Source organism: Mus caroli, chromosome 5 (genome assembly GCF_900094665.2).
Source record: "Mus caroli chromosome 5, CAROLI_EIJ_v1.1, whole genome shotgun sequence".
NCBI lineage: Eukaryota > Metazoa > Chordata > Mammalia > Rodentia > Muridae > Mus > Mus caroli.
The window spans coordinates 110954908-110967876 of record NC_034574.1 but is presented as its reverse complement, the minus strand read 5'-3'; the positions used below and the strand labels follow the sequence as shown (position 1 = coordinate 110967876).

General features: G+C 54.2%; 1 protein-coding gene across 2 annotated transcripts in view; it reads right to left on the bottom strand.

Moving 5' to 3' along the window:
• The window catches only part of Fbxo21 (F-box protein 21), a 32965-nt gene continuing 19996 nt past the window's right edge, over positions 1-12969 (bottom strand). The window contains exons 10-12 of one of the 2 annotated variants that reach the window (XM_021162088.1): positions 8780-8991; positions 7146-7303; positions 1-1996 (exon numbers count right to left, since the gene is read on the bottom strand). In XM_021162088.1, coding sequence (XP_021017747.1) covers positions 1809-1996; positions 7146-7303; positions 8780-8991 — 558 coding nt within the window. In that variant the 3' untranslated portion in view covers positions 1-1808. The remainder of the gene's footprint in view (positions 1997-7145; positions 7304-8779; positions 8992-12969) is intronic. The other variant, XM_021162089.1, reaches the window with a different exon arrangement.

Genomic DNA, 12969 nt, shown 5'->3' with positions numbered 1-12969 from the left:
AAAATTTTTAAAAAGAAACTTATGATTTATTAGAGTACAGGATCCAAAACACATTTTTAGAAAAATATAAAGTGCCCAAATACCAACTTACACGGGTGATATAGGCTCCCTCAGCCAAACGAAGCCTTCGTGAAGAAACACATTTAAAAACAGTCTAGGTACATTATTTACAGTCAGGTCAGGGAGGGAAGCCATCTTCCTCAGCTTTGACGTTTCTCTACAGGAAAAAGGAAATCGAAGCAGAAACCCAGCAATGGAGACTCCCAGCATACTCCGAGGCTGCTTAGTACTGGGGTGCAAGGGTGTGAGTCCTCGTGGGGCGGTTCTCACCTTTGAATGAGCAGGTGTAAAATCCCCCAACCTCGGGCAGAAGCTCTGAGTAGTTAAGTTTCCAAATGTAAGTCTGGACCCGCCTCTGACTGGTTCTGCCTGGTGAGGCACAGACTGGACAGGAACCTTTCCAGCTGCAAGAGCTTCAAGCTTCCCGCCCTTCTAGTGACTGCCTCATCTCATCATCCTGGGGCTGGTGAAGGGCAATGGAAGAGGGAGCGCTCATTTGGAGGGGTGTGGTGTGAGGATACACATGCGGCAGGCAGGCAGGCGGGTGGGCGAGGCTGGCAGGCGGCCCCCTAAAGCTCCGCTCACTACAGCAACACAGGACAGATGTGCCATTGGCCCCGTGGGTAGTTTTACTTATGGGACTGCTTGTCTGAGGACCAGGTAGCACCCACTAGGATCTGGTAAAGGCTTGCTCCTCACTCACAGACAGCATCAGGCAGAAGCCAGGGGTGACCTGAGGCCAGACCTCATCCAAGAGTCAGTGTCCTGGGGCCTTCAGACAGGCAGCTTGAAGCCCAGAGCATGTGCTCCGCTTCCCATAAGCCCAACACTCTCAAAATGGAGGGTCTGGATGTGACTCAGGAGTGACAGGGAACACGACGCCTGTCTCCCCCAGTTAGGCTTCGTCAGTTCATTTTCCTGATCAGAAGAACAGACCCGTTCTCTTGGTTTGGGGACCAGGAGGTACAAGTTTTAAGAGCCATTTAGCGGGCCCATGACCGACTTAAGATCTGCTCAGGATACTGGAGTAGATCCTAAAGTTAACCAAGGAGTAGTCATCTTAAAGGAGCAGCTCGGAAACGTGGAGAAGCTCTCTCGGAAAGGCCATTGCTGTGCATTTGCTCAGAGAACCAACGTAACAAGACAGGAGCTCACAACAGGCAGAAATGTGCACAGACCCAGTGAGAGAAGGGAGACACTGTTGTTCTCCCAATTTAAATTAAAAAAATAACAACAAAAAAGGGAATACTTGAAATCTGTGTTTCTGTATTAGCAAAAAACTGAACTGTGATCGCTGTGACTCCCACTTCCATGCCCTTCTCCAAGTACAATCTAACTCAAGGCAGAGGGCGGCAGGCCTGACTCAGCGACCTTGTTCCAGAGATGAGGAAACGTGGCCCCCGAATGACTGTCCAACGGGAGAGACTGACACAAGGTAGATGGAGACAGGGATGGGAAGGGGGTGAGAAGACAGAATGTCACACACTGTCACCACGGGACAAGCACACGAGCCATGCCACGGGACACGGTGCCTTTCAACTGATTCACTAGTGTAGCGGAGAGCAACGCTGTCTGTGGCTGGAGGAGTGCACACCATCTAAAGTGGGGAGGCAGCCAGGCTGCTGGTGAAGTGGCTGTCCTGTGCTGACTCCAGGGGCAGCACGCGTCCTTCAGGAATCCTGGTCCCCTAGAAGGTAGCAGCAGCAGCAGCAGCAGCAGCAGCAGCACAGATGTGACACCCCCTGAGTTTACTCGGCTGTGTCCTCCTTTGCACTGTAAATATTCTGCACTGTCTCGTACACAAACTCCAGGTCCTCGGGGTACCGGATCTCCAGCTCTGCATTTGGGATGTAGTGTGTGCCTGTGAACTCCGAGAAGTAGCGCCCCACATCTGGGTGCGAGATTTCCTGAGGCTCCACATTATATTCCAGGTTTTCTGTTGGCAAAGAGGCGGCAGATACTGCTGTTAGCATTTTGCTTTCTACAGTGGCTCTCTGCTGAAACCCTCCTGATGTCCCTTCCAGGGGTGCTTTTGAAACAGAGCAAAAGTTACCAGCAGGGATGGATGTTCTGGTATTACAGGTATTACTCAAGAGGAAAAGGCGGAGGTGGGAGGTAAGGGGAGGGAGCAACAGTGGCACAGGTCTCCTTCCTGTGGCTCTGCTCAGAAGACATCCCTTTCTATTCTCTGAGAGAGATGCTTGGCTCTGAGATTCTCAGTGGCACCTTTGGGGTACTCTTTGCACCCCTCATCTGGCTTAGCATCTCCCTTAGCTGGAGCCAGGGTACACGATCCTCCCCTGCACATCCCGCCGTTGCCCAGGTGTCAGAACCTCATGGTCCTGAGTCTCTAACCTGCCACCCTGTCCACAGAGAAGAGCCCCTGCCACACAGCAACCATTCTCCAACTGAGTCCCGCCCTTGGGGCCGCACCTCCTAGGTGAGCTGGTGGCTGTGGCTGCACTCACACCCTGCCTGGTCCCTAGGAGAGCCTGCCTATGCCCTTCATATCTTGACTTTGACAAAAGGAGGAACAGATCCTAGGCACCACATGGAAAAGAGCAAAGCCTCCTCCTGGCCCAACCTCAGAGGTCAGGGGACCACAAGGCCCCACGGCTGCCAAAGTCCTAGCAAGAGAAGAGCTGACCACACAGAAGCCCCAGGACTTGTTCCTAGGCTGGGGCACAGGCACAACTCTGCTCTAGAATTACGTTAAGTGGGTCCGGAGCACACAAGCAGCACACAGCACACAACACACAGCACACAGCCCAACCCAGACACTTCCAGAGGCCTAGAGCCAGGGCTGTCCCTGGTGCTTGTCTGTGAGGTAGAATGTGGCCAACCATCTGTTTGCTTTTAGCCACAAATCTGGAGGATCTGGGGAAACTGTTGGGGCAGCATCTTCAGACTGGGTTAGGAACACACGCCGTGAAGTCACACGGTCAGCACACCAAGACCCTAGTGTGGAGGCAGGAGGCTGATTGCAGAGCAGGAGGGAGGGCGCAGGGTCAGAGACAGTGTTCACCTGAGGAAATGCCAGGAGGCCTAGCACTTCTAGGCTGCAGGGCACTTTTGAACCTGGGGTTTACTCTGGTCAGGCCCCATGGCAGCCTCAGTGCACTATCATCTTGGTCCCACCCCATGGGAGGGACTGCTGAGGGCCTGGCTGGGTCAGACCCCGCAGTGTAGTGCTGGGGGTGGCGGGGTGGGCAGCAATGTCAGCGTCTCCATGCTCACACTTCTAAAGGTTGTAACACTAGGGCACCCTTGGCAACTGTTTCACAGAACTACTGCAGGCCAGCCACAGAGGACTCATGCCCCACAGAAAACACCAAGGAGAACAGAGAGCCGTGCACCTCAAGTGAAGGTCCTTGCTCTCATGAAGCATACCTGCCACTGCAGGCAGGACAAGTGACAGAAACCAATTCAATTTTACAGGAAATTCGATTCTCCTTTGAGGCTGACCTGTTTAGTGCAGTGGGGGTCGACAGGAGGCTAACCGTTAAAGTCTGAAGGCATTTCTGTGGTTAGCTCTAGAGCTGCTCTGGACTGCAGTGGGGGGAGTTCAGGGGCACTGCTGAGTGTCCACAGGGTACAGGTCCCAGCACTGGGAGTTTGTTTCCTTGTCCACTGCCCATCTGCTCAGGAGAGACACCCTGCTCTACAGGAGCTCCTGTGCTGCACAGCCCCACCCACGGGGGCACCCTCTCTAGGTGCTAAACAGTGGCCTGAGCAGGGAGTTCCAGCCTCTGCATGCCTCGGGGGGAGGGGGGACAACACGGCTGGGTAGCTATTGCAGGCTTTTGAACATGGCTTCTAGCAAGAGGCCACTCTGGAAAGCTGAGGCAAGACAGCGGGCAGAACTTGGGAGCTCTGGGCTGCCTGGGCCCCTCTCCAGCTGGGTTCAGTGCCCTGGCCTGCTGGCCCTTGGGCAGCTGTGGTGCTGAGGAACTGAGCCTGGGCTGTGCTTGCTGGGTGAGTGCTCTACCCCCAAGCTGCGGCCCAGCCTGATGTTATGTTTACTCTGAGATAAGGTGCCCAGGCTGGCTTCACACTAATGCTCCTCCTGCTTCCCAAGTGTGGGGGTCACAGCTGTTCACCCCTAAGCACAGAGCCTATACAAGCATCTCCCAGGAGGGAAGACAGCAAGCAGGACAGTGGCCATGCATCTGGAAGTAACGTGTCACCTGATATGCTTCTAAGCAGCACAACACTGCGGCTCTCGGGAGAAATGTGTTTCCTTAAACTCCATGGACAGGCATGCAAGAGACACCACAGGAGCCCTCTGTGGGCGCCTAGCCTGGCCCCGCCCTCTCTGGGGGACAGCGGCCGGCACATCCTGCACACCCTGGAGTCTAGTACTCATCTTGCCATCTATACCAAATGCACAGTAAGCATTTATTTCTACTCCACTGTTTGAACAGAGACCACAGACCTCTTGGTACTAAGTGTGGATGTCTCTAGTCAAAGGGTTGTGGGGTGGAGTCACCAGAAGCGTGAACGCTTGACATTTTATCCCTAAAAGACAATGCTAGGCCACTGAAATGACTCAGCGGGCAAAGGCACTTGTCCACAGCCTAAGACCTCAGTTTGCCCCCCAGGACCCATACAGTGGGGAGAGCCGACTCCCATAAGCCTCCTCATCTCTTCACGCATACCACAGTCCGTGCCCACCTCACCACGCAGAATCTAAACAAGAGAAGGCCAAATGGCCCCTAACATGACCAACTGTCACTTTATACCCCTCACTCCCACTTCGGGGGTCCTCACCGTGGCACCACAGTGGAAGAGCAGCATAGGAAACGTCAGGAGTTAAGGAAGGAGACCTGCCATCCAGCTACGGCTCCTGTGCTCAAAGCCTCACCAAGGGCCCTTTGCTAACAGATGAGATATCGCCTGCCTGGGGGGGGGGGGACCCCGCCCTCACACGAAAGGCACACCTCCATAGAGTGAAGGACAGGAGCCAACAGAGTGTGTGCAGAGCTCCCCCTGGTGGCAGCAGGGGGTCTGCCACACATGCTTTGGAGGGCTAAGGACTAGAAAGTCATTACTCTAGCAAGGTCTCCATTCTATGCCATGGGCTGTGAGCACCCAACTGTCCTCAGAGACCATGACACACTGGAGTAAGAAGCAGGCTTCTGGCAGGGAGCAGGGGTGGGGAGCAGCCCAGGGAGAAGCATCTCCTGCCACTGAGCAGATGCAGCAGGCACGCCTCAAGCACATTACTCCTGCGTCAGCCTGGACCAAGTGCTAGGGCAAACCGCAGTGTCATAGGTCTCTGGGGACTGACACTCACAGGACACAGTATGACTCCCTGCTAATGACAGAAGCTGCATTACCTAGGGTCAAACTCAACATCACCCAGTGTGGGCCACGATCCCCGCTCCTCTGGGTGGGGTGGCCTGTGGGGTAGTGATGGCCATGCAGTCAGGCCTCAGACTTCACTGCCAGGTCACAGAGAAAGCAGAGATAAAGAGACAGTGAGCCAAGCTAGAAGGTCAGACAGCCTGGGCAACCAACGCATGGATGCCTAGAAAAAAGAAAAAAAAAATTCAAGTCCTGGTGCGGCAGAGATTGAAGAGAGAAGCTGTGCTGTAATGCCAGGCTCTGCAGAGGGAGGGAGCCATAGCAGAGCTACATGGCTGAGCCTGTCACACCGCACAGGGCTGTCCTGTGACCACTGGGCAATGAGGAAGCTGATGGAACATGGGCTGTTAGCCATGTGGTTTAGTGCTGCTGCAGCTCTAGTTAGCTGCGAAGCAGGATTCTCTAACGCTCCTTCGATGGCTGGCAAAAAGTCCACATCTCTGTTCACTGACAAACATATCCGGACGAGGAGCTCGTCAGCAGCGTGCGGAGTGTGTCGGCAGGCGCAGGCAGGGTGGATGTGAGCATACACTGAGGATCATGGGGCAGAGAACCCAGGCTGGAAGCCCAGCACATAAATCAACAGTTCACAGGTCGCAGGGACAGGTTGGCCCAGGAAGGCGAGTGATGCCTGCGTGTGGCTACGGGAAGAGTCCCTTGCCACCCCTGCACCCCAGCAACAGCAGCCCCTGGGAGAGGCCACACTCTGGGCTGACAGGAAGGCCACTGGAAAGCAACACAATTACAGCCACTTCCCACTGTGCGGTACTGGGTCAGTGGGCCACACACTTCCTTTTTCTGTAGACTGCTGGTTCAGCTATTCAGAACATCTAAAGTTCAGTCCTCGGTTTATCAAGTGGATCAGGCAAATGATCTAAGACTAAATGAACTGTTTCTAGAAACTTCCATGCTCTATGTAAAGATGTCACACCTACTGTGTATACGTGGACAACTGATGTACCTGGTGCTGCCAGGCCCATAAGCTTTCTGAGGACGGAAAGTCTCCCTCACCAGTCACCCAACAAAGCCCTGGAGAGTTTGAACTGGACTCAGCTTCAAAAGCTGAGGACCGTGCTGTGGGAGCCTGCAGAACATCCAGGGAGCATGGCGGCACCGTCGCCTTACCCAGAGACCCATCGTGCTGTGACTGCAGGGTCTTCCTAGCCTCCACACGTCATGGTCACGTATGTGGGAACTATTCCTGCCTTCTGAAACCTTGCCACTTGAGCCCTCAGTATTTTCAGCTTTAGTGTGGGTAGAGCAAGCCTGACGGTTCAGGCCAGAGCTCGTGGCCAAGCTCCTGCTTCACATCCTTCTGGGCAGGGCAAAGTGGAAGTGGCCTCCATAAGCTCCAGCCAGCTCTGCATGAGAGAGGCTGAGCCTGCGTCCCAGGCCGACTTGGTACCCATGAGTACATCTGTCCATCGTTCACGTCCCCTCTAATTAATACAATCTTGTGCATCTTCCTGGTCAGAAAGCACACCAGGCTCACAAGGTAGTCTCCGCTCTGGCTCTTCAGCTCCACCTATCCCAGGCTTAGGACTCCTGGGGTCACCAACACACAGGGATGGTGAAAGGGACTGCAGTTCCCACTTGTGGCCACACGAGGGCGACTTTGGGCCAGTATTGGAAGCCAGGCTGGAAGACATGGCAGTCTGGCTGGTGTGGACCACAGCATGGTCAACCAGGGGCCAGTGCAGGTTCAGCGAGCGCCTTACCTTGGGCTGCATATCTGCAGGAGCCATCCTCCACCAGCACGTTGTAGAAGGGCTGATGGTGGCCGTGAGGCAGACTGTGCACATTCATGTTTCGGATCCACTCATGCCCCATCATGCACGTAGGGTCCCAGCCGTAGATCACACAGTTGTAGCCGTACCTGTGGAGCAGGGGAAGATGGCCAGTGAGTTCCCAGGGAGCCTGGCTAGGGCTCTCACACCTTCTGTCCATTCCATGCTTTTACCCTGTGTCGAGTCCCTCAGACACCCTGTCCCTCTTACAAACCCTGTCAACAAAGCATGTCACTGGAAAAGAATAACCTGTTGTTATTGCTGTTTGATTTTTGTAGACGGTTCTTGCTGTGCGGCTCTGGCTGTCCTGGAACTATGTAGATCAGGCTGGCTTCAAACTCATGGAGCTCAGCCTGCCTGACCCTTGAATACAGGGATTAAAGATGTACACTGCCATACCTAGCTTAAGAAACTTTTGAGCAGTCATGCAGCAGTGGCGCACGCCTTTAATCCCAGCACTCAGGAGGCAAAGGCAGGCGGATTTCTGGGTTCGAGGCCAGCCTGGTCTACAGGACAGCCAGGGCTACACAGAGAAACCCTGTCTCGAACCCCTCCCCCGGCAAAAAGAAACTTTTGACCATAGTGAGAGACGCACAGAAGTGTCAGTCGGTGTCAAAGGCAACAGGATGGGGACTAGACTGCAGATATCATGGATTGTCACTGAAGACTAAAACAGACTTCCAGAGGCACAGCAGCTAACTATCATGTAACTTGAGATCCAAGAAGGATGGAAGCAGATGACAGTAAGGCCAAGTGAACAGAGGACCGTAAATAAACTACCATGCAAAAAACCCTCCATGACCCACCCAGCTTTGGAGGAAGCCAGGCAACTGCTTACTGCTGTGGTCAGATGCAGGTACATGAGTGAGTAGTGGTGCCCTCCCTTTCCTTCACAAAGACCCAGAGTGGCTAGGGTGAATGTATGCAGCACTAGCGCCTTTAGTCCAGACCCGAGGAGGAAGAGGAAGAGGAGGAAGAGGAGGGTGTGGTGCTCCAGGGCACCAGGAGCTTCAGCTGCCTCGTGTCCCCTCCTACCCACTTATCTACCTCTGCAACTTTCCATTCACTAAATGAACAGGAACCATAGCCCCTATCAGGGACATCACTGACAGCTCATCCTCACAGATAACAGAGGGGGTGGGGAAGGAAGGAAGCCTGTGTGGCACGAGACAGAGCTGTCTTTGCCAGTGAGGGAGTCCTGCAGACCAAGTGTCACCTGCTGCACTGCATTGCAGGGCATGCTGTGGGGACAGTCACTCACAGCTCATAGGCTACTTGTAGGACATGAACCCACACTACCACTCTCGAGTTAAACTGCAATGACAAACAGATGTGTACCCAACTGCAACCCTGATCAATCGGGGCTGGCAGGGGAAGAAGGGAGAAGCAGGAGAGGGCCTGGGGCTGTAGCCCGGCAACCTATACAAAGTCTTAGTGCAGTCAGAGTCCATGCAAGACATGATACTTCAGCCAGAAGCAGGGTGCTCTGTGAAATGACCTAAGTTCCCCGGGGGGGGGGGGGAAGGATGGCCACAGAGGCCGTGGGCAGGCACTCACTCACTCACCTCTTGTGCTTCATCACAAGCCCGATGGAGTAGCAGACATCCCTGTGCTTCTCCTCGGAGCGCAGCTTCACCTCCACGCCCACCTCCTCCTTCTTACGCTCAATGTGCTCTAAGGTATGCTGCACGAGATAGCCCACCGCCCCGTGCTGCCCGGGGTCCAGGGTCTGGATGTGCTGGAGGATGTCAAGCACCTTCAAGACAAGGCAGAAAGACTAGGAGATAATATTTTCGCCAGGCCTTTTCTTTTCCGAAGCGTGGGATCGACACCTACCCACGTAGCCTGACAAAGACTGGCATGCCACTTGTGGACCAGGATTCTTGTGGGCCAAAAATTTTTGGTTAGCACAAGAGCTGAGGAAGGCCAACTTCTTTTTTCTTTTTTCTTTTAAAGTACAGAAACCATTCCATCCTGTCATTCTTGCTTTAAGAGGAAAAAATTCCGAGACCCCCTTAGCCAAGGCAAAAGACGCTTGGCAGAACTGTCCTGGGGCTGGATGGGTCTCTCCTAAGCTGATGTCACTGGAGGGAAGGGCCAGGCTCAGCAAGCTTCCAGAAGGCAGCCACCTGTGCAGAGCTGAGGCTGGCAACAGGGCTGACCCCGACACTGTCTGTCTGCTGCGCTCAGCAGCCCCACTCGAGAGTCAGGCAACATGCAAAGTGTGTGTATACACACTGACACTGGAACCCATGCACTGCAGTGCTGGAGCACACACTGGTCTCTGACAAGCCTGTCCTTCCAGTCTACTGAGCCCAAGCTGCTTAATGAGACAGACATCTCAGCGCTAGGCGCAGCCCCGCCCACCTTCCAGCTGCTTCCCTCTCCAGCTGCTTCCTGCCACACTGACAGCCATATCCACAAAGCCTCGGCAACTTTTCTGAAGCCAACCTCGCCTTCCAAGCAATACAAAGGGCTCCTGGTATTTCCTGGGGACCAACTGGAGGTTTCTGTAGGGCACCACATGGCACAGCCACCACTGATTTGGCTCACTAAGTTGAAATGCTGGCCTGAGGTCAGAGGGTTAACAAAGATGTGGCCCTGGGTATGACCTCAGTCCAAGGTTTCAACCACCATTGTGGCAGGAGAATCCGATAGAAGCATCTTAATTACTGTGATGCAACTTAATATAAGCAACAGGCGGAGTGCCAGGACTTCAAATATTCCAAAGCTAGCCTCAACAAGAATCTACTAGGAGCCAGCCCCCAACCTCATACCACCTCCAGGAGGGGGCTCTAAGGTGGGGATGCTCCCCGAATTTGTCCTTTGTAGCTGAGAGCATCCCATCTGACAATGGGCCTCTGTGGATTCTGCCGGAACAATGGCCGTCTTTGTGTGTGTCTGCCAGTGAGGCAGCTCTGCTACTGTGCACACAAGCCCCTTCTTGCCCAGAGGCCACCCAACAGACCTGCAACACAGCCAGACATGGACTTCTCAGGGCACAGAGGTAACCCACATTCAGACGCTAAGACAGAAGATACTGGTTCCTTGCAGATGTGTGAAGTTGAGGGGAGGGGACATGGAGAAGGAAATGTGACTTGGACCTGGTGTGGTCACAAAAATAGTAATGACAGTGGGCATGGTGACCAAGACCAATGCTGCGGGCCCTGGCTGGATGTAATGACGTGTATCTTTAATCCCAACACTGGGAAGTAGATTGAGAGCCAGTGTGGGCTATACACTATAACCCTGCCTCAGAGACAAAAACAAACCATGTCCCATCCAAATAAAAACCAAAACAAAAGTCCCCACACTCAGGGAGAGAGCTGGAGGGATGTCCTCTTGCCCAGGGATGTTCCTGTACACTGCTACTCCTCGGGTCACAAAGCAGCACAGATGGCTGTGGCCAGGCCCTACAGATGGCAGCTCCAAGCTCACCAGTCGCTAACCTGTGTGCATGAGTCATGCTTGACCACGAAGCCTCACTCTGCACTCTTGGCTCCCCTGGCTTACTTGTCTGTTGGATTTCCTGCTGGGGCTGCAGTTGGGCATGGCAGGAGCCCTTGACGAAGGTCAAAGGTCGCAGAATGCTGCTTGCCATGGGTGGTCCCAGGTCAGTTCTACACACCCTGCCTTGGCACTCTCTCCTAGCCCAAGCAGCCTATGCCCTAAACACCCACTTCTAGAGCCTATGTTGGCTGGCCCCATGTTGGGAAATCTGTAAGTGCTGGAAGTCTCCTCCTCTTGCGTCCAAGGGAAGCACAGTCACCTAACCATTCCCCATAGGAATTTCTCTGGGCAGCTGCCTCAAGCCAGGACCAGTGCTGTACAGAGTGACTAGTGAGGAGCACAGTGTATCCCAGGTCCTAGAATGTGGTCCAGGGTAGAGAGGGAGGTTGGAGCAGCAATGGAGCGGGTCAGCAGAGGGGAGTGCCACACGAACATGGTAGACACACCAGTGCAGCAGAGCACCAGGGGAGAGAAGCAGGACACAACAGGTCAGGCAGGTGGGCAGGAGCACAGAGACCTGGGAGAAAAGCATCCAAAGGCAGCAAGGAGCCACTCAGGACCAGTCTTTTCTGCTGACATCCTGACTGCTGTGGACATGACAGGAAGGCCAGTGGGCCAGGCCCTCCCTTACCCTGCTCAGGTGTGACTGAAGGAGGCACTGAAGTAAGCTCCTGGGACTGTACACTGGGTAGAGAAAGTCTAAAGAGCACCCATGTGTAAAGCCAGGCAGGAAGACCCAAGGCAAGAGGTCGGAAGGAGCCTGGGAAGTGGCGGGAAGCGGCCAGGAAGCAGGGCAAAGGGCAAGGCCACCTAGGGCAAGGCCACCTGCCAGCCTTACAATAGCAACAGAAGGGCTGCTGGCCAGAACAGGGCCTGGGGGAGGGCTGGGAGTAAGAGCGCATGCTTTGGGGAGTGTCCGGAGCAAAGGCAGGAGGTGGGCAGTCAGTACACAGTGGACACCGTGTGAGCCAGCAGGCAGGGATGAGATAGGACGGCAGCCGCAGGCAAGCACAATGGGGCCGATAAGTCTTTCATTACAGAGAGGGGAGGGGGTGCTTCCCACACTGCAGAGAAAGCCTAAGGGTCACAGTCCATCCGCTCCAGCAGCACTAAGTACAGCTGCTTTCTCCTTAGTCATAGTGACCCTCAGGGTGATACCTGGGTGGGCTCAGAGCAGAGGTAACTTCTTGCCTTTCAGCACGTGGAAACTGGCAATCACAATGCAGTGCCACAGGGCACTGAAAGGACACAGGGAGGCTTTCAGCAAACATGGCCACCACAGCCAGTCACAGTGACCAAGAGGACTGGCTTTCCACGTCTCCCCAACTTCAAGGAACAGAAAGTGAGGCACCTGCAGGCTTCCTGCTCAGAAACAGATGCTTTTTAGCCAGCCAGGCGCATGCGCCCACCACAGGCTGTCATCCCATGCACACCCTCCCCGAGGGGGTCTCCTGTAGGCCATCTGGGTGCCACTCCTGCCCCTCTGCTCTCAGGGATGGCCCACCCTTTGACCTCCCCCAGAAGCCCTCCTCTGGAGAAGCCACATGGAGTGATGATGTGCACCCCTAAGCAGCTCTCTCATGATCTTGGGGTGTTAATTCCCTAGGTGGGCACTGAGAACTTAAGGGGGGGGTCCTAGCTCAGAACAGAAGACCTGTATCTACCCGGCAGGCAGCACACACCAGAAGAAAACTTGTACTGGTTTGAGTGACACTGGGAAGGTGACAGGATGCTGCGAGGGGACACCCAGGAGACCCTGCAGCAGGATGGTGGACTTCAGTTGTTGATCCTGACTGGGACAGCCCAGCAAACGGACCTTTGCTCTCTCCTTCCCAAATGATCCTGAAATCCCTCAACAAACACAACTGCCTGAACAAATTCAAAAGACTAACTGACCCCTGGGCTGCTGAACGGGTGGCAGTTCCCAGGGTGCACACTTCTAGCTTGTGTCTGTTTGGCCAAGGATACAGGACTGCCACGTTGTGCGGCACTACACATCCTTAAGGCCACAAACTTACGATAGAGTCACTTAGCAGAGCGTTTACTTTCTCTTTAAAACTACAGTTTAAAAGATTTGATTTTTAAATATGTGGATGTGGGGCGGGGGCATAGGACCCCCTGGAGTTAGAGTTACAGGTAGCTGAGAACTCTCATGTGCAAGCTGGGAACTGAATCCCAAGTCTTCTGTAAGTGAGAAACAGTCAGGCCATCTCCGCAGCCCCCAGAGCATTTACTTTTTTTTTTT